The following is a 21,058-nucleotide window of genomic DNA, read 5'->3' as shown; positions in this document are numbered from 1 at the left end:
TCTCCACAGAGCAGGATTAGTTGAACCTCCTCATTTCGCAGACAGAAAAACCAAGGCTTGGGAGAGGAGGGGCATAGGCAGCTCCAGGGTCCAAGCGTCGCTGTCTGAGCCAAGTTTAGGCCCTTATCTTGACCTGTCTCCGGGAGAGTGTGTGTGTGTCTTACATGTTCATAGCCTGGCCTGAGAAAATGGGGAGCAGGTGGGAGATGCAGGTAATAAATGTTTGGTGATGGAGAGTACGTGGACCAGAATGAGTTCTCATCTCTCCCCTGCCCTGCCAGGCTGCTTCTGACCCCTCGGGCCTAGAACCCTCCTGGAGAGGCCTGAGGAATGGCCAGAAGCAGGGGACATAGTTGGGAGGGGTGGGCTGGTGTGCTCACTTAAACACTGTGTGTCAGGCTCTATTCTGGGCACTGAGGTTCCAGCTATAAACAACCTGGTTTCTGTCCTCATAAAGGTCCCACTCTGGTGGGGGTGACAAACACCAAGACAAGAAATGCCCAGCATCATTTCAGTAAGGACCTAGCCACGCAGAAAGGTGGGGGAGAGTGTGCTGCAGCCAGAGCAGATACAACAGCCCTGAGGCTGAGCAAATGGGTGTATTTTCACATCTACACCTAAGGAGTGCTTCACGTGTGCCTTCCTCTTTCTGAGCCAGTTCATGTGGGTTATCTGATTGAATCCTTATACACCCCTGAGGGGAGGGGGAGAGTGTTTGATTATTTTATGTATGTATGTATGTATGTATGTATGTATGTATGTATGTATGTATTTAAAGATTTTATTGGGGAAGGGGACTTTATTTGGGAACACTGTGTGCTTCCAGGACTTTTTCCAAGTGAAGTTGTTGCCCTTTCAATCTTAGTTGTGGAGGGCGCAGCTCAGCTCCAGGTCCAGTTGCCTTTGTTAGTTGCAGGGGGCGCTGCCCACCATCCCTTGCGGGAGTCGAGGCATTGAACTGGCAACCTTGTGGTTGAGAGCCCACTGGCCCATGTGGGAATCGAACCGGCAGCCTTCAGAGTTAGGAGCATGGAGCTGAGCCACCAGGCAGGCCCCGTGTTTGATTATTTATCATATTTGGCAGGTGAGGAATCTTCATCTTCAGAGAGGTGAAGTGACTAGCCTAAAATCACACAGCTGGGAAGTGGAGGGGCTGAGACTTGACTCAGTGCTGTTAATCAGCACAAATGCCACTATATTGGAGCCTGGGATGCCAACTCGCTGAGGACCAGGGCTGCTGTGCTCTGCACCCTGATGCCTCAGTCTCCCCATCTATACAAGAGGGTGTGAGTTACTTATGCCCCTCAAGATCCCTGGCTCTGAGATGGGGTTCTTAGGGTGGCCAGATTAGAAAATACAAATTTGGGACACTAGTTGAAGTTAAAATTCTGATGAACAACAAATAATTTTTTACTGAGTATGCCCCCAAATGAATAAGCATAATTATGCATGAACTTCAGGCTCCAGACTACAAGTCCCATAATCCATTGCGTCATCCTTTTAGGAACCTTCTATCATGATTTCGTCTTTCATTCATTCATCTAAAAATTGTATAGCCCACCCACTATGTGTCAGACCCTGTGTTAGGTTCTGGGGATACATAACGCACAAATCTGACCAAAGTCTTTGCCCTCATGGCGTTTAACATCTACATTCCTTGGGAGTTTTAAGCCGATTTTCTCAAACTTCTTCCAGGAAGACTACAAATCCCATGAGGCCTTGTGTTTGCTCAATTGGACTACAATCCCCAGAAGACCAAGCACACTAAACGGGTCCCTCATATCTTCAATTCCCAACTTTTTTCCTGGTCGCAAGGTCATATCCTGCACCAGCAGGCGGTTCCTCACTTCGCGCAACAAAGACAAGGTTTAAGTAAGTTTCACTTCAAGTAGTTCTATTTTTAAGTCTCCGTATTTTCTGACTTCGAGTTTATGTGAAACTTCAGCAGTGTTAGCCCAACAGCCCACCGCGGCTTCCATTGGGGAATAAATATGTGGGTCAACAACTCCCAGGTCGCTTCGCGCGCGCCGTGCGAACTACGCTTCCCAGGAGGCAGCGCGGCGGGCGGGCGGGCGGTCCGCAGCAGTGCCCGCAGGACCCCGGAGTGGGCGCGGGCTGCCCCGCGCGGAGTCTTGAGGACCCCGCCGGCTACCCATGCTGAGGTGAGTCCGCGGGAGCTGCCGCCGTCGTTCCGTCCTTGCCGCCGCCCAGCGCGGCCTTGCCGCCAGCCAGGATGCTGGAGGAAGCGGGCGAGGTGCTGGAGAACATGCTGAAGGCGTCGTGCCTGCCGCTCGGCTTCATCGTCTTCCTGCCCGCCGTGTTGTTGCTGGTGGCGCCGCCGCTGCCCGCCGCCGACGCGGCGCACGAGTTCACCGTCTACCGCATGCAGCAGTACGACCTGCAGGGGCAAGCCTACGGTGCGTGCTCTCCGGCCTCTCTCGTCGGGTCCCCGCCAGTCCCTTTGGCCTCCTCTCCGGGCTGCTGGCCCGGCCGCCGCCTGCCGCCCTCCCCCGGGTCCGGCCGCCCCGCGCCGGGGCGCCCCGTCCCTCCCCGGACCCTCCGCCAGGCCCCCCAGCGCCCCATAGCCCCACTTCGCCCGTCGCTGACGCGCAGGTGCCGCCACTCCCTGGGTCAGGCCCCGCGCGCGGAGCTCCCCCTGCTTGGTGTGCAGAGGGTCCCCCTGCTGGGGGTCTGCAGGCCGCGCAGCCCGCGCCGCGTTCCCGGTGCTGTTTGTGCCGCGCAGTGTGCCCGCCTCACGTCGGGAGCGCTGGTCGCCCTCCGGGCTGGGCCCCGCGTCAGGGCCCACCTCTCCCCAGGCTCAACTCCCCTCGGTCCCAGTTCCTGAGCCAGAGCCCGCAGGGCTCCTCGGCCAGCCTCTCCCACGCCAGGTTCCCTCCCCTCCCCGGTTTAGCCCCGCGCCTTTAGCTTCCCGAGGGTCCCCAGGACCCCATGTCTTGTTCCCACCTTTGGTGCATGCCCCCTCGGCCCAGCTTCTTTACCCCCAGCTTTCTGGACCTCCACTTGGTTTTGGATTGTGTCTGACCCCTGGCCTGGGTGGTGCATAGCTCCTTGCTCCCCACCCCTGCTTCCTCGTCTGACTCCAGCGCCCAAGTCGTCCCACATTCCCTCGTCTCCTCCCGGCTATATAGCTGCATGTGGTGTTCCAGAACTTTCTGGCCACTGGTTTCTCCTCCAGCCTGGTGCCTTAGGTCCCCTGAAGCCAAGGCCTGACTTCCTCCTAAGGGAGCCCCCCCGCCCCCCGTTCTCCAGTTCTTCTGGTCCCCTCATCTCTGAAGGGTCCGCCTCACGTCTCTAGGAGTGGCCACTCCTGTTAGTCCATCTCAGGCCCAACCTGTGTCCCCTTGACCCCCAACCCCTGTGAGGCTCTTGGAGCGCCCCCGTCTCTGGAGACATGTCCACACCTCCCCTCAGATCGCTCACCACAGAGTTACGCTGTTTCTGTTCAGAGCAGTGGTTGTCAACCTGGGGGTCATTGGGTGATGGATTCATAGTTGTCACAACTGGGGGTGCTCCTGGCTTTGACTGGGTGGGGGCCGAGGAGGCCCTCCCAGAGAATGATCCCGCCCCAGTGGCAGCAGCGCTGAGGGGCTCTGAACCCACGGCCCCGGCTCTGGAGGGCTGGGAGGGACGGCCAGGAGCCCTGAACGTTGTGGACGTCTCTGTGCGCTATTTGACATTCTCCTGGGGGAAGGGTCTTCTGGACAGTTTACCATCACTGTCCAGTGGGACTTTCTGCGACAGTGGATGGGTTCTGTATTTTCACTGTCTGATACAGGAGCCACCAGCCACAGGTGCACACTGGGCACTTGACACGTGGCTCGTGAAACAGGAAAGGAATTTTTAGCATTATTTGATGGTAGTAAACTCAAATTGCCACATGTGACTGGTGGCTGCCGTCCTGGTCTAGAGTTTTCGTTGGTTTCCAGAGGAATCCACAATCCAGAAGGCCCGGATCTTAGAACTGGATAGAACCAGTTTCTCCAGATCCTGGGTCTTGGTTCCTTCCGTTCACCCCGCCACCTGTCCTGACTCACACTGGGAGACTTGCTAGAAGCCTCCTGTCCTGCCCCCCAGCACACCCGGCTTCCCTCTGGCCCCGCGGGCAGCCGTAATCCAATGGCCTGAATGCCCCCAGAACGCCCCCTGACCGACTCAGCACTGTCCTGTTGCACGTGATGTGGCTGGCCTCTCCTCTCCAAACCTGCCCAGGAAATGCTGGCTAAATTTGCCGAGCAGACAGGTGCCCTCGCCCTGTCTTTCTGATCTCTCCCTCTTCCTCCATTGCAGATCCTTGGGGCACCTTCTTTTTCCCCGGACTTCTCCGTCCTCTCCCTCAGCTTTCTTTTCCTCTTCCCTCTGTTCTGAGTCTTGTGCCCCCCCCCCCATCCTGGGATTCCTTCCCATTCTTTTCTCCAACTTGGCACCTCCCCCAACATGCCCTCTTTCCCGGCCCCCCATCTTTGTTGCTCCTAGTGAGAAACCCAGATGCTGTCTGGCCCACACAGGGCATCAGTAGCGACTGTGGGCTCCGGGGGTGATCAGAGGGAGCCTGGCGGGTGCCCACCTATCTTAGCCAATTGCTTCTTGTCTGCTGGCTTGAGAAACTTGGACGAGGCCCTGCAGGTGGGGCTTGCATGTCTGCACCCCCAAGGCTGGTCCCACCAGGCGATGTCCCCAGCACGGATTGGGGTGGACCCTCGCCTGGGGAGAAGCGGGCGGGATAGTCGCTGCTGTGGAGGAGGAGTTGGTTGTCGCAGGGGAGTCCCCTCCTGAGTCTGAGGCATCGCTGCTCGTTCTCCAGCCGCAGAAAGGCCTGCTGTGGTCCCAGGGAGCGGGGTCTCTCCCGGCCGGTGGTGCCTGTGAGAGCTGCTGGGCTAGGTCCCTGCTGAGTTCAGTCTCCCCAGGGTCTCACACTGTGCCCCAGAGCGCACGCCGCAGGCTCCCCATCTCTGCTGTGACCTGCCTCTCCTCGCTGTCATTTCCTAACTTCCTGTTCATGCCTGTTGAGAAACAGGGTTGGGCAGCTGCCCAGGAAGGAAAGGCGTGCCGTTTGTGTTGCGGTGTGAATTGGGCTGAGGGAAATACACCAGGTAAGGGCCACAGGTGTGGCCTCACCCCCCACCCCCCACACAGGTGGACTCTGGCCCTCCTGAGGTGACTGCTGCTTTAACAGCACTTGCCGTGGGCCCTTGTGCTGTGGTTCGTGGCCCACTCATGCCCATCTCATTTGATCCCCTAGAGAGAGGGGGGTGTTAGCACCCCAGGGCCCATGCTGGGCAGACTTGCCAGGGCTCTCTCACCTGGGACTGGCCCTTCACCATTGTTGTAAATAAAGTTGTGCACACGGCCATGCCCACGGTTCCCGTGTCTGACAGCAGCCCTGAGTGGTCATGACAGAGCCGGTGTGGCCAGCCCGGCCAGAGCGTTGATCCCCTGGCCCTCGATAGAAATGTTTGCAGCCCCCGCTCAAGTTTGGTTCCACTGTGGGAAGCAGGACTTCTCCCCAGGTGTCCAGTGCTGCCCGCCAAGCCTGGCCTCTGCCCGTGTAGAGCAGGGCTGAGGGCGGCTCTGCGGCTTTAGCTTCCTGTCAGCAAACACGGTCTCTGCCCTTAGGGCTCTCAGAGTCTGGGGGTGGCCAAGGTGCTGGCGTCCACCTGACTTTGCTCTTACCCCTCCTTCCCACTCTGGCCTTGCGTCCACCCCCTGGAAAGTGGGGGTCATGATTCCTGCCCTGCAGGAGCTCCAGGCCCAGTGAAAAGATGCAGACAGTAGGCTCCACAGGCCACCCTCCATGTCCCTCCCTGAGGTGACATTCCCATTTGAGGACCCTCAGGAGGCTGAGGGCCCAGATAGGTGGGACATGGGGGAGGAGCCTTCCTGGCATTCCAAGAGCTTCAAGGACATCCTGAAGGTCCTTGCTGCCCTCCCCCTGCCAGGGCTCCAGCAGAGGACTGCCTAACGCAGAGTTCCCCGCAGGATTGCGGGTGGAGGCAGAGCTGCCCCAGCCCAGGGCACAGGGCCCACCTTTACTCCTGGGTCACAGGCCCCCTGGCCCAGAGACAGCCTTCCCCACTCCCAGCTGGGACGCTGACCCGTCTGTGTCCTGTCTGCCGCCGCCTCTCCCCACCAGCTCCTTAGGGCACTCTGTTGGAAGCAAGCCTTCTCCCATCTGTCCACTTTCCCAGAGAGTGAGTTCCTGGAAAGCAGAGCCAGAGACCTGGGCTCCTGGCCCTGGGCCTGAGGCTTAGTGGAGCCTAGCACAGGCCTGCTTCTGAGTACCTGGATGTCGCTTCCCCTGAGCGTCCACCTGCAGGACTGTGAGGGCTGGCTCCCCTTGGGAAGCCTTGCTTCTCTGTGTCCTTATTTTGAATGCTCACTGCCCGGGGGCCCCGTCCAGCCCCAGCGTGGTTAGGATTTGTTTGCTTTCTGCGGCCTGCAGCGTGTGACGTGTTCTGGTCTCCTTGCTTGCCTTTGCCATTGGGGCAATTTGATGTAAAAATCAGGATTTCTGGCAGCTTTCCAGCAAAGTGCTGGTGGCCCTGGCGGTGGGGGAGGCTGCCAGAGCCCCCCGTCTGTGGGGACAGGTGGTCCCCGAGGGCTTGCTGCTGTGGCCATATGTACCTGTGGGAAACACGTCTACATTAGCCCCTTCACGGTTCTGCGTTTAACATCCACAGGCTTCTTTGGGATGCCTTTCTCCAGCAGAACCCTTGGGGCAGCAGTGTTCATGCGCTGTGTGCCCAAGGGAATCCTGCTGGCCTTAGAAGAGCTCTCTGCGCCATCCGGGTTCCCACGCACCCCTTCTTGTCAGGTGGGGGGTAAGGGGTTCAGTTGTCTGAAGGAAGCTCGTGAGTGGCTGGGGTCCAGGCCCAGCCTCTGGTTCCCTCCCTGAGTCTCTGGATCTTTCTCGAGTTTTTAGAAGAGAGGCAAGGGATGGCACTTGGGTGTAGAGCAGTGGTTCCCACTGGGGTGACTGCCTCCAGGGTCACTGGGTCATGTCTGGGAACATCTGTGGTTGTCATGACGGGGTGCTCCTGGTATTGAGAGGGTAGGGACCAGGGATGCTGCTCGAACTCCCGCAGTGCCCAGGACAGCCCCCCCCAGAGAGTGACATGACCCTAGTGTCCACTTGTTGAGGGGGCAGACCCTGGCCTGTCTGGAGCTTTCACAGGGTCACTGGGCACTTGGCATTCGTTCACTCCTTCTCCTGGCTGGCGTTCATCAAGAGCCCGTTGGGCCCGGAGTGGCCGTTGATGCTGGGTTGACACTGCAGTGAACGAGGTCCCTGTCCCTGGAACCCCAGTTTAGTTAGGGGAGTAGATAGCTGTAAACATCCCTGGTGGTGCTGAGGCTCCGGGGAAATGACGAAGGCCGTATTGGAGCAGTGGAGGTGGGGGGGGGAGGGTCCCTGGGCAGGAGGGCCATGGGACTCAGGTCAGTGGGGCCAGCGTTTGGGTTTGCCCCAGGGAGGCTGAGAGCCGTGGGAGCCTGTGGATTTGTCCAGGGGGAAGGGTCTCCGCTTTCATTCGGTTCTCAAAAGGCCCTGCGACTGTCCAGGGTTCAAGTGGGCCCTGCATTCGTGGACAGAGGGATGCTGGCCGTGGCAGGCACATGTTGGGGCGTTGGGCAGTAGGCTGGTGGGACCTGGGGGTTCCCGAGTTGGTCTGTGGGACGAGGTCTGCTGCTCCTCTGAAGGAAGCCCACCCCACCCCCGCAGGCACGCGGAACGCCGTGCTCAACACGGAGGCGCGCACCATGGATGCGGACGTGCTGAGCCGCCGCTGCGTGCTCATGAGACTGCTGGACTTCTCCTACGAGCGGTACCAGAAGGCCCTGCGGCAGTCAGCCGGCGCCGTGGTCATCATCCTGCCACGGGCCACAGCAGCCGTACCCCAGGACGTTATCCGGGTGAGACCCTGCCCCCACTTACCACGCAGGCTTAGGTCCAGAAGCTTCTGTGGGAAAAAGAACGCTGGGTTTGGAGTCAGCCGTGTGGCCTTCGGCCAGTCATGTCACCTCCCTGAGCCCTTGCCCTTTGTCAGTGGTCCCTGGGCCTCAGTGACTCCACCCCCAGGGGACACGGTGATATCTGGGGACATCTGTGGGTGTCACGACTGGGGGTGCTTCTGGCATCAGGTAGGTGGGGCAAGCCCCCCACAGTGCCCTGAATGGCCCCCCACAGGGAATGATCCTGCCCGATGTCACCAGTGCTGAGGGGGACAGATCGGCTTTGAATGAATGGGGGTCTGATGGGCTCCCCTCAGATCCTGCAGTGAAGATGGTTTTGTAGTGGAGAAGAGAGTGTGGGGAGCCCATGCTTACTGAAAGCTGGCTGTGCCAGGCAGTTCATGCCCTCTGTCTGTGTGGCAACCTGCGCCACCAGCTTGGGAAGCCAGTACCCACTGCCCACTTCGAGCTGAGGATGTGATGGCCAGTGGGCACAGGACTGGCCCACAGTGTCGCCACACCTTGCCCCAGCGTGGCCGGCTCCAGTGCCTGTTCCCAGCCCACTTCCTCTCTGCTGCGTATCGTCCGGGGTGGCCCCGGGCATCGCCACACCTCACCTGTCCCTCCGTTCCCCATCCCCCTTCTGCCTTGTCCTCTTCAGCAAAATCTTAGCCTTATTAGCTGCCTCAGGGGAGGTGTGCTTTCAGGTTCTGGCCTCCCTGCCCTCCAGGGACAGCCGTTGGGCATCCCCCCCCCCCATGCCACCTTAATGTGCGTCTGTTCCACAGCAATTCATGGAGATTGAGCCTGAGATGCTGGCCATGGAGACCATTGTCCCTGTGTACTTCGCTGTGGAAGACGAGGCCCTGCTCTCCATCTATGAGCAGACACAGGCCGCCTCCGCCTCCCAGGGCTCTGCCTCCGCCGCCGAAGGTGCGCTCTGGCCCTGCCCTGGACCTGCTGTGTCACAGGACTCTGCACTTTACGGCCCCACCCTGCCCCACCGCTGATTTCCAGGCAAACAAAAGCTTGAGAACCACTGATTTGGAGGGAGGTATTTCCTGTCTTCAGCCCTTGGCTGTTTATGGAAAACGTGGTGTTCTCTGTCCATTTTACCTGCTGCATGCTAGGATGGGGCGGGGGGCGGTCAGCAGAGTTCTTGGGGAGAGGAGAAAACCTGTTTCCTGCCACCCCACAGACTGGGGTCGCCGTAGTGAGCTGGGAGCAGGAGTGGGTCACTGTCAAAAGTTAGATAGCAAAATTAAAGAATTACAGCCTAAAGGAACCACCCAGTGCTGTGTTCTCACCTATAGAAACGGCAGATGTGACAGGAATTAAATATTCAGAGCGGACCCGAGTGGATTAGGCAGGCAGGCTTGTCCACACTGGTAGACTGAGCCCAGCTCCTTGGGGAAACAGTTTGGCGGTACGTGTTTCCGCTGTAGACAGAGATTCGATCCTCTTGGCTCGGTGGTTAGCTGCATGGGACGCTAGGTTTGGGGTTGGCAAACTATAGCCCTGAGCTATGGTTGTTAATAAAGTTTTATTGGCACACGACTGTGTCCATTCACTTACCTGTTGTCTGTGGCAGCTTTCATGCTACAGCAGCACTGGTGAGTGGTGGTGGCAGACCCTCTGGTCCTTCACAGAAAAAGTTTGTCAACCCCTGGTCTAGGTCAAAGTCGTGACAACAGCCATCTGCCTTGTGAGGTTTTGGAAAGACCTAAATTTCCAGTTAGAGCAGGAGAGAGGAGCAGTCTTCCACTTCGTGGGATATCATAAAGCCATTAAAAATGACATGGGGGTAGAATTTTGAGCAGTGTGGGATAATGCTTATTGTACGTCGGTAAGTGGAAAAAACAGGATATAAAATCGTAAATGTTGATCATCACTTAGAAACAACTTGTCTATTTTGGAGTAAAACGTAGAAGTTGCAAAACTATTACCGTTCCTGAGGGGCACGCTTCCTCGCAGCTTCCTCCGATGGTAATATCTTACGTAGCCCTTACAATGGTGTCTTTAAGTGTGGAAAGAACAAAAATGGACTCAAGACACCGAGAACTCACAGGCATTTTTAAAAGTCCCTGTCCCCAAATGACAAAGTGGCATCCACAGTGGTCTGTCTGCTTGCACTGAGCGAGGGGGGCTCTGCCTCCTGCCTGGTCACAAGTGGGTTACAAACCTTTGGGTGCCCACGCTGTTTTGGCCTTTGGGGCTGCGCTGGTGGATCGTGGCCCATCCGATGGGAAAATCCTGTTTCTGCATCACCTCTGGGATGACGGTCTGGTGGATGCGGAGTCGGTCCTTGGGAGGCTAGGTCAGAGGGCACGCACATGCCTGTGTAATTCTGCAATGGAGCCCTAAGGGCACCCCCTGCAGTCCCTGCCTGCCCAGGGTGACTGTCTCACCAGCTCTCATCGTGGATACCAGGTTCTTTCCTGTGTCCAGTCATCGCCTTGCTTTCTAGCCCTCGTGGTCAGTTCTGCACATGGCTTTGTGTGGACTGAACCCCTAGGGTCCGGGGTGCTGGCTCTGGTCGGAGAACTCCCGGGCTGACCCCCCTCCGCTCCTGTCCCCAGTGCTGCTGCACACAGCCACTGCCAATGGCTTCCAGATGGTCACCAGTGGGGTCCAGAGCAAGGCCGTGAGCGACTGGCTGATCACCAGCGTGGAGGTGAGTGCCGAGACCACTGTCGTCCTGCTGCCCAGAGGCCGTCAGTAAGAACCTACAGCCGAGCATGCTCGTCCCGCCCTGTGCTGGGGCCAGGCACTGCCTGCAGTATCAGTGGGGCGCCTGCGGGCCCAGACCTCCAGGGGCTACACCTGCTCCACAGCCCCCCTCTGCCCCGTGTCAGCTTGCAGGCTCGGGTAGAAGTTGGGGTGCAGCCACATTGTCAGCCGTCCCTTCCCCTCCAATACTAAGTGAGTCAGCCTCAGGGCTGTTACACAGAGTCAGTCGAGAATCCCATGCTTTTCTATGAGTACTTTTTGAGCCCCCACTGTGTGCAGGAGGCTGTGGTGAGCAAGATGCCATCCCTGCCTGAAAGAATTTCTCCCACGTGTTCAGAGGGACCTCAGGGCATCCAGGCTGAGAGGCTTGGAGCCGAGTGCAGGGGCAGCGAGGCGGGGACCAGGGCTCTGAGTGGAGCGGGCTGCCCTGCAGAGACCAGGCGGAGAAGACAGGCCGGGCAGGTTGATTCACATTCAGGGGAAGCCACTGTAGCCTCTGAGCAATCGATAACGATAATCAGATGAATACATCTTTTAAGACTGCATAAAAGATCGTAGTGATTGGGCAGAGAAAACCCACACTAGCCAGAGTCCCTGTTATCAGGCTTCCAGAAGTTGGGTTCAGCAGCAATTGGTCTGGTTTCCCAAGGGGTCACAGCAGACGGAGCCAGCAAGGGTCTTGTGGGCTCTTCTCACCATTTGGGGGTCTGTTACAACCTGTCAGCCCAGATACCATGGTCTTTGGTTCTAGAAATGTCTGTGCTGCTGTGAGCCCTCTGCCATCCCTGTAATTCACGTCGGAAGCAGGGGCCAGGGATGAAGTAGGGGTGCTCGGCTTCCCTCCCACGCTCCCCTGCCAGTGCTGGGATTGGACCCCATGGTGCTCTTGGGGCCCCATTCCCGATTGCACTATTTCTCCCCCCCAACAGAGTTCTGCCCTCCGAGATAGTGGCTTGGAGCTCAGCCTTTGAAGGATGGGTTTGTTTTCCAGGGGGAGAAGCACTCTGGAAGAAGAGTGAGCAGATTCTGGTAGCTAGACCTGTCCTTGGCCAAGGCCGGCCCTCGGCCTGTACCTGAAATAAAGTTTTATTGGCAGATGGCCACACCCATTCGTTCACATATCGTCCACGAGTGACTAGTCATGACAGACCGTAGAGCTAGCAGAGCTAAAAGTACACCCTTCCCCCTAGTGCTGGATGCCATCCCTGCCTTAAAGAATTTCTCCCACGTCTTCAGAGGGACCTCAGGGACATCCAGGGGGCTGCCTGGGCTATTTCTGGTGGTCAAGCCCCCAGGTGCTTCACAGGCTGTCTTTCCGCAGGGGCGGCTGACAGGGCTGGGAGGAGAGGACCTTCCCACCATCGTCATCGTGGCCCACTATGACGCCTTCGGAGTGGCCCCTGTACGTATGTGATTGTGTAGGAGAAGGGGGGTGGGCACGCTTCCGCCCACACTGCTCTGGCCCAGCGCAGTGGCAGAAGCATCTGTGTGGACAGTGGCTGCGGTCAGAACAGCAGCAGCCCCTCTGAGGTCTCCATGAGGACCCTGCAGGGTAGGTGTCCTCGTGGAGCTGAGACAGGCTAAGCTGGGGTGGGTGTTATAGCCAGCAGCTAGGTGGCTGGGCCAGGAATTGACCCAGGCTGTCTGTTAGGGTCTCCAAGATACTTGGTTGATAATTTGCCGGGAGGACCCCAGGACTCAGCCGGTAGTCATTCTCATGGCAAGCTTCCATTGTCCCCTCTTGGCAGAGTCCCACAGGATGCACTTAATTTCCCCAAAATGAGTTGTGACAAAGCGTGTGAGGTCCCCAGCAGGCTCACATAGACCCAGGCGGTGCCCAGGGTGCTCACTGGGGGCCCGTCACGTGGGACCCTCTGCTTGGCACATATGAAATCCCAGACTTCAGGAGAGGGGGTGCTCAGCGTGAACCACGTGTTTACACAGGCCGTTTAGGGACGGGGAGCCCCCAGAGTCCGGTTCCAGACACTGCTGAGGGCCAGCCTTGCGAGGCGGCCTGTCTGAGGATAGAAGTGGAGGCCCGCTGAGCCCCGCTGCAGGCTGCAGGCCTTCCCGAGGCTGTGCTCTCAGCCGCCCGGCCCAGTGAGGTGGGGCTCACGCCGGAGTGCAGATCCAGCTCCTCCTCCAAGAAAGTCTTGCTTTGAAAGAACAATCAGCTGAACCAAACAGGGTGCTGATGGTGGGTGGACCTGCAGCCTGGCATGAGCACCTGGCCATGCCACCAATGGGTGACAGCTGTTACTGGGCCACACCACCTGGAAGGCCAAGGCCATCCTTGAGCACGGCGGGCCCAGCTGGGGCCCAGAGACAGGCCCTGAACAGTCAGCTTGGAACACACTTCTCCATTGTTCATTCTTCCTTTTTAGACCTTTTTGGGCTTATTTCTTACTGTCTGTGAAATTAAAAAAATTTTTTTTGAAATATAATTCCTATAACATAGAATTCACTCTTTTAAAGCATATAATTCCGTGGTGATTATAGAACCATGTGGTATACTCACATGGTTGTATAATCATCATTAATTCCACAACGTTCCTTCACCCCAAAAAGAACCCTGGCCCCATTAGCAGTCACCTCCACCCCACCTCCCTCCCCCAGCCCCTGGCAACCAGTAACCCACTTCCTGTCTCTGGATTAGCCTGATCTGGACATTTCACATAAACGGAATCACTGTGTGGCCTTGTGTGTTTGGCTTCTCACTGAGTGTTACATTACCCCCTCCCTGTGATTTTTAATGCCATCGATACACTATATGTCAGTCTGTGGACTGTGACCTTCGGAGGGTCCCAAGCCAGTATGGAACCCAAGATTTTTTTCTTTCCCCAAGAACCAGTCGCCCCATTGGGAATACTGTTTCCAGTCAGAACCCAGATGGGGAGCTTTCACGGCGCAAAAGGCTGGTGGTCTGTGTGGAGGGAGCCTGCGCTGACACCCCCCACGGTGGGGGCATGCGGGTCCCCGTGCACATGCCGAGGCTGGACGCTGGCTGCCCTGGTGGCACAGCTAACTGCCGGGCACAGGGCAGAGTCAGCCAGGAGACCCAGAAGGGCCTCGAGTGTCCAGGGTCTCAGCCCTGTGGACATTGCGGTGCCATTAGTCTGGGGTTCTGAGCAGGGGGAGGGCAGCATTCCCAGCCATGCTCTAAATGTGGACAGGGGACAAGATTGGGGACAGAGTGCTGCTACTGCTGTGGTGGGCATTGCGAGGTGCTATGCGTGGCCGCGGGGGTGACTGCTGGCTTTGTCTTCCCCGCCTGCAGTGGCTGTCACATGGCGCTGACTCCAATGGGAGCGGCATCTCCGTGCTGCTGGAGCTCGCCCGCCTCTTCTCTAGGCTGTATACCTACAAACGCACTCACGCCGCGTAAGTGATGGCCAGGAGGGAGGAGCCACATGCTGATGGCGCCACACCAGTTACATTTGAGCCTTGTGGCCCAGGGGCGGTTCCAACCCCAGGAATAACGGTGTGTGGGTGTGTGTGTTGAGCGCTGTGGGGGCCAGGCCTCTCCCACATCCACTCCCTGGAACCCCACCCTGGAGGTCCTGATGCTGCTGGTCCCGAGAAGGGTTGGGATGCTTTCAGCTGCAAGTAATAGAAACAGTCACTTAAACTAGTTTCCCCATCTGGGCACTGTGGACACTGGGCCAGGTCATTCTCGGTTTGTTCCTCCACATCTCGCACTGCCCTGGGATGAGTGTCGGGCTCCCAGAGCTGCGTCACCAAGCCCCGACACGGGGTGGCTGAAAGCAGGTATTTCTGCTCCCACTTGTGGAGGCCAGAAGTCCAAGATCAAGGTGTCAGGTCTGGTGTCCCCCCTAAGATTCTGGGGCAGGGTCCCTCCTGCCTCCCTCAGCTTCTGGGGGCTACCTGCAGCCCTCGCAGTTCCTTGTGTCACTTGAGTGTCTGCCTCCTTCCTCACATGGTCCTCTCTCTAACTCTTTTCTCCTGTAAGGACCACTGTGGCCCTGGTGGGATGGGTGGGCTTGGGGGTAGGGGAGGCCCAGAGGTCTCATTCTTTGTGACAGCCCTGGCTTCGGTCCCAGAAACAGTCTGAATTCCTTTAATTCTCGATCCTCCTGGGTCTGTTTCCCGGTAGATTGAAACCAGGTCATCTCGATTTTGAGAGCTCAGAGAAGCCTCTGGAGCAGTCATCCAGGGGTGACTTTGCCCCCAGGGTGATGTCTGGGGACATCTTTGGTTGTCACAACTCGGGGAGCTCCTGGCATTGAGTGCGTGGGGCTGCTCAGCACCCACAGTGCCCAGGATGGCCCCCACAGAGGTGACCGGTTCTGTTGGAAACGGTGGGGCAGTGAGGAAGCCCTGTCCTACGGGGTGGTCACGATTTCGTACTTGAAGGAGACCACGCCTCTTTGTCGGGGACCTGGACATCCCGCCAACACTGACACCTTTGCTCCCCCCAGGTATAATCTCCTGTTCTTTGCCTCTGGTGGGGGAAAGTTTAACTACCAGGGGACCAAGCGCTGGTTGGAAGACAACCTAGATCACACAGGTTGGTGGCCCCCAGCTGGCCTGGGTCGCGGGGTCAGGGGCCCCAGAGGGGTGAGGGCCCCCGGTTTTTGCCCTCCCCTTGTCAGCTCCTGCTGCTCCCATAGATTCCAGCCTGCTCCAGGACAATGTGGCTTTCGTCCTCTGCCTGGACACCGTGGGCCGGGGGGACAGCCTGCACCTGCACGTGTCCAAGCCGCCCAGGGAGGGGACGCTGCAGCACACCTTCCTGCGGGAGCTGGAGATGGTAGGTGCTCCTGGGGACGAGGGAGCCTTTTGGGTAGCAGCTCGACCCAGTGCCAGGCCTATGCCCGTTTCACAGATGGGCCCCCTGAGGCTCTGGGACTTGGGGTGTGCTGGGACGTCTGCCCCAGTGTCCGTATGCTGGTGTTCACCATCGTCCAGGCGTCAGACCAGATGCTTTTCAAACCCCAGGGGCTTCAGTGAGCCTCGGTTGGGTTTCCAGGGGGCAAGTGGGTTTCTCCCCATTTCCAGATGCGGTGGTTCAGGGCGGGACTTGGGACCCTCTGTGCTCTCGGCCCTGCGTGGACATCTGTGGAGCGAGCTGGGTGGAGGAGGACCCTCTGCAGCCTGGCAGGGTATGGCCTGGCCCCCATAGCAGTGGGCGGGCTCTGACTGCGCCTTCCTCCGCAGGTGGCTGCTCACCAGTTCCCGGAGGTGCGCTTCTCTATGGTACACAAGAAGATCAACCTGGCGGAGGACATCCTGGCCTGGGAGCATGAGCGCTTTGCCATCCGCCGACTGCCCGCTTTCACCCTGTCCCATCTGGACAGCCACCGCGACGGCCAGCGCTGCAGCATCATGGATGTGCGGTGAGTGTGGCCCCGAGGCCCCCACAGCCCGCAGCCGTCTCCCCGTCTGCTGTGCCCTGTGAACAAGCCGTGTCCTAAATCGTTTCTTCCACAGTGGGGGCTAGCGGTGGGCACGGCGCCTGGAGGCAATGAAGCCGCTCTGTGGCTGGTGGGGGAGGGGTTGGAGCCAGCCTGGCAGCTTGAGAAACAAAGAAGGGTGGCTCACTTGGGCTCGCTCAACAAGGGGTGCTGGGGAAGGGAGGACATGGCAAGTGGCCTGGGGTCCCCGGTCCCTTTTCATGACCCCTAGACCCTGAGCACATCAGTTCACGTGTGGCTCCTGCTCCCAGGCCTTTGCACGGCCGTGTGCGGCCTGGAGAGCTGTGCCGTCTCCCTGGACCCTCGTGCCTCCTTGGGAGCCCTCCCCACCCACTCCATCCTCACTGTCTCTACGTAATGCTGGGAGTCTCTAGCCTCTGCTGTTTTAGGACCTCACGTCCCCTTGGTCTGCACTGGTGGCATGATAGCCCCAGCCATGGGACTGGGGTTTTATGGTGGTGTCAGCTACCAAAGCCTGAGCCTGGGACAGTATGCCTGTGCCCTCTCATTGGCCAACCATGGGCATCGGCCTGGCTACTGGACATGCATCTGCTGGGGAGATGAGTGAGAAGGTGATCCTGGAGGGGCCCAGTCTAGAGAGATAACAGGCACATCGGGGGACATTGGCTGGTACTGGGGCATCAGGGAGGCTTCCTGGAGGGGCCCAGTCTAGAGAGATAACGGCACATCGGGGGACATTGGCTGGTACTGGGGCATCAGGGAGGCTTCCTGGAGGGCTTCTTGGAGGAGGTGGCAGTGCGGCTGAGGTACCTGAGCTAGAAGGGCATTCTAGGTCAGAGGGATCTGAGAGCAAGGGAGAGTCGGTGAGAAGGAGGCACAGGGTCCAGAGAGTGAGCCCAGCCACCCCCCATACTCACCCCTACCCAGGAGGCCCCAGTACCTCACACTCACTTGGATCAGTGATGTTTTACCCCCAAAGTTTCTCCTTTTAGGTGTGTGTTGCCAGCAGTCCTTAGTGTCCCCTGGTGTGTGGCTGTATCACCTCAGTCTCTGCCTCTGTTGTCACATGATTATCTCTGTCCAGATTTCCTCCTTATAAGACCACCAAGCCATTGGATTAGGGCCATCCTACGCCAGTGTGACCTCATCCTAACTAATCACATCTGCAAAGATTGATTAGTTCCAAATCAGGTTACGTTTCCAGGTTTGGGTGGGTGTGAATTTGGGGGACATTCACCCTACTACTGGGTGTTACATTGACTGCCCTCAACAACCCAGGGAGGTAGGTGCCCTGACCATTCCCATCCCATGTTCCGGATGAGGAAACTGAGGCCTAGAGGGGCCCAGTCACTCTCACAGGGGCCGGGCCCACTTCCCCGTACCCCCGAGGAGGGCAGGGCCCCCATTTTAAAGCAGACTCCGAGATACAGAAAGGTGCCCACCCTGCCTGAGGAGGCTGCAGCGTTTCTTGTTTTCATTATTGGATGTGTGATTGCTCTTGCTTTGGTGATTATAAGTGATGCTGACTCCAAATACATATAGATTTCTTTCACATCTGCCCTTGAAGGTCCCGGGTTGACTCTAAAACCCTGACCCGCAACACGAGGCTCATCGCGGAGGCCCTGACGCGAGTCATCTACAACCTGACCGAGAAGGTGAGACACCCGCTGCGGTCGCAGCCCTGGGCTGCGTAGGCCATCCTGAGGTAGGACCCTGGGACCTGGTGAGCCAGGTGGGCCTGGACTCAGGACCCGTCCCTTCCTCTGTCTGCAGGGGACCCCCCCAGACATGCCGGTCTTCACGGAACAGATGGTAACGGCCGGGCCGGATGGGCAGGGGGCCCAGGGTCGTGGGGGGCAGGGCTCCTGTGACCACGGCCGCGTCCCTCGCAGCAGGTCCAGCAGGAACAGCTGGACTCAGTGATGGACTGGCTCACGCACCAGCCCCGTGCTGCCCAGCTGGTGGACAAGGACGGCACGTTCCTCAGCACCCTGGAGCACTACCTGAGCCGCTACCTGAAGGAGGTGAAGCAGCACCACATCAAGGCCGACAAGCGGTGAGGCGCACGCGTCCCCCGCCGGGCTCGGGCGGGACCGGAGCGGGCTCTCGGGGGCTGCCCCCACCCCGGGGGCCAGACGGGGCAAATACACAGCACTGGGCGGAAAGGAAAATGATCACGAGAAAGTGCAGGTCCCCAGTTAGATTTGAGTTCCAGGTAAGGAACAAATTGTCCTTTAGTATAAGTGTGTCCCATGCAATGTTTGGTGCACTGAGAGCCTATTCCTTGTTGGTATGAAATCCTCAGAGCACTGACGGCCTGGGTTTTATCTGGCAGCCCTGGGCCCCTCTGGTACTTGTCGCCCAGGTCCCTGTCTATTCTCCGGTGCTCCTCCCCACCGCCGGCCCCCTGGGTTTTGTCTTTTTTCTGCTCACAGCTCCCAAGCTCCCAGTTGGGCTCCATGTGGTAGGAGGGGCGCCTGCGGGCGTCTGGCTCGGTGCCCTCGCTCGGCCTCCACCTTCCTCCAAATTCGTGGTGCACCTGGGAGACAGTGCTTAGACAGAAGAAACCGAGGCTCAGAGTGGACCCACAGCCATGGAGCCTGGGTCTCTGATTCCCAGGCCATGGTCACCTTCCCTCTATAGAAATGTTTCCTAGACCAGTAAAATCTCTAGTCACTGTTTTATTTTTAAAGAGTATGTTTTAAACACCCAAAACAATAGGAAAGAAGTTAATTTCAGAAAAAAGGACAGTCCTTCTGCAGGAGGGACAGTGGCAGCCTTGAACAGACACACACGGGGTGCTCCCTGCCATGTCCCTGGCTGGTGGGACCTCCGGGTGGCCTGGTGTCTGGGGGCCAGACGTGGCCCAGCGTCAGGCCGAGCCCACTGAGAATGCACTCTCTCCCCAGGGACCCCGAGTTTGTCTTCTACGACCAGCTGAAGCAGGTGATGAATGCCTACAGGTGAGCTGCTGTGGTCCACAAGTGGGAGGCTGACATAGCCCCTCTGCTGGCTAACCCCAAAGCCTATGGCCTCCCCTGACCCCTGACCCCTGACCTTCCCTCCACCAGGGTCAAGCCAGCCATTTTCGACCTGCTCCTGGCCATCTGCATCACCGCCTACCTCGGGATGGCCTACACAGCGGTCCAGGTGAGCAGGCGGGGCTCAGGGGCAGGGGGCTGGCCAGACGAGTCCTGCCTAGATGCAGGGGACCCCACAGCTGGCCAGGGGGCCTTTCGCGGTGGGCTTTTCCCCGGCGCCGCTCATCCCCTCACTCGCACCCTCCCACTGTTCCCAGCACTTCAACCTCCTGTACAGAACAGTTCAGAGACTGCTCCTGAAGGCCAAGACGCAGTGACGGGGCCCCGCCAGCACCCGGGGCCCCGCCTGCTGCCCGCAACGCACGGCCGGCGGTGCTCGCTTGGCAGCGAAATCCCGAATTACAGAACTTTTCTGTGTTGCTCTTGAGGATTTCGGGGACTCTTGTTCTATGTCCTTCGAACTCCCTTGGAGGAGCGTTGGGTGGCACCCCAGGGCCAGGCCACGGACTTGGGAACAAGCCACGGATGAGCCCCTGGCCCAGGGGTCAGCCCTGCAGCCCGCAGGGTGCTAAGCCAGTGTGGAGGGAAGGCAACTCACCTGGCACAGCCCTGGGGTCTGTCCTCCACGCTGTCCGATCCCCCTCGGTGACTCAGATACTCTTCCTGTTTGTCTGAAGAGGGCAGCGCCAGCCTCTGGGTCCCAGGGTTGCAGCTTCTCCCTCGGAAGCCTCTGTCCCCCACTCAGGCCAAGGCTGCAGGGATGCGTCTCCCCTGAAGCCCCGTTGGATGGCTGGTGCCCTGAAGACCCAGCAGCCTCCCCCACTCCGCCTTCCCATCCGGCCCCTGCGTCGCTTCCCGTCACTGGACCCTCTGGCTCCTCTGCTTCTTTTCGCTGCTCCCCCAGGATGGCCAGCATCTCCCCAAGGATGTCTGCCCTGGGCTTCCAAGCCCCTAGAGGGGGCTCTGGAGGAGAGGCCCGCCACTGGCCTCAGTTCACTTGCTTCTTAGCCCAGCTCCCTGGGCCTGTTTCCTAATCTGTGAGGAGGAGGAGGTGTCCTGGGGGCGCGACATCCATGTTGGGGTATCAGGCGGGAGCTTGCTGGAGAGAGACGACTATGGGACCCAGAGGGGGACGATGTGGGCTCCGGAGGCCTTACCTAGCCGTCGCGCCACAAACTAGACGCCTTGTGGGGTGTGAGCTCAAGACGGGGGAGAAGGCCTCCAGTGCTGGGTGGGCCTCAGGGAGACCCGGGTGCACCGATTCATGAGCAATACAAGAGTGAAGTGTCACGTGCTAAGGGGAGGGCCAGCACGGAGGAGAAAGGGGCTCCAGGCGCCCGGACACCGAGCTGCCGGAAGGGACGGGGACTGACCCTCCCAGCCCCTGCCCAGCCTGCTTCCATCCCCTCCCTGAAGCCAGCTAGCTGGAGGGACTGGGCTCTTCTGGGGGCTGTCTCCGCCTTGCCAGGTGACTCCCCCAGAAACTTGACAGAGTGCTCGGCCAACCCTGGGGCCTCATGCCACAGGGACTGGGGAGGGTGACAGCAGTGGATGCGCCATCTGGGGTTGCCGCGCGAGCATCTTCCCTCCCCAGAGCAGCCCGTCAGGACCACTGACTGTTCAGGGCTCAGGCTGATTGTGGGACACAGTCGGACGATCAGAAAATAAAGCCATATCGAACAATCAGCTTCACGTGTCCTGTCCAGCGGCTCCTGGGTGTGTGGGCAGAGCCCTGGAAGGCTGTGGGCAGGGAGGGGTACAGCACCTCATGGGTGCTCATAGGTGCCCCCTGGTGGCTGCTGAGGGGAAGACACGGCACGAGACCGGTGAGCAGGGTGGAGGGGGCTGCTGGCACAGGTGTGATGATGGGGCCCATGGACCAGGTGGAGGCGAAGGGTTTGGGGGATGCAGTGGGCAGATTAC

General features: G+C 58.8%; 1 protein-coding gene across 3 annotated transcripts; it reads left to right on the top strand.

Annotated features, from left to right (window-relative positions):
• Positions 1–2,066: 2,066 nt before the first annotated feature.
• Positions 2,067–20,821, top strand: NCLN (nicalin). Of its 3 annotated transcripts, none has more exons than XM_081077951.1 (15): positions 2,067–2,417; positions 7,739–7,929; positions 8,757–8,901; positions 10,548–10,642; positions 12,020–12,100; positions 13,976–14,079; positions 15,138–15,226; positions 15,330–15,469; positions 15,877–16,055; positions 17,662–17,749; positions 17,868–17,906; positions 17,990–18,150; positions 19,004–19,057; positions 19,166–19,244; positions 19,393–20,821. In XM_081077951.1, exons 1-15 carry the CDS (start codon positions 2,234–2,236, stop codon positions 19,450–19,452), a joined length of 1,689 nt encoding a protein of 562 aa, XP_080934077.1. In that variant the 5' UTR covers positions 2,067–2,233; the 3' UTR covers positions 19,453–20,821. The 3 variants fall into 3 exon arrangements, with proteins under 3 accessions (XP_080934077.1, XP_080934078.1, XP_080934076.1); XM_081077952.1 differs by having other exon boundaries at positions 2,068–2,417; positions 17,987–18,150; positions 19,881–20,821; XM_081077950.1 differs by having other exon boundaries at positions 2,068–2,417; positions 17,987–18,150.
• Positions 20,822–21,058: the final 237 nt, after the last annotated feature.

Source organism: Rhinolophus hipposideros (assembly GCF_964194185.1).
Source record: "Rhinolophus hipposideros genome assembly, chromosome: 16".
Classification (NCBI taxonomy): domain Eukaryota; kingdom Metazoa; phylum Chordata; class Mammalia; order Chiroptera; family Rhinolophidae; genus Rhinolophus; species Rhinolophus hipposideros.
This window is presented reverse-complemented; position numbering and strand designations above follow the sequence as displayed.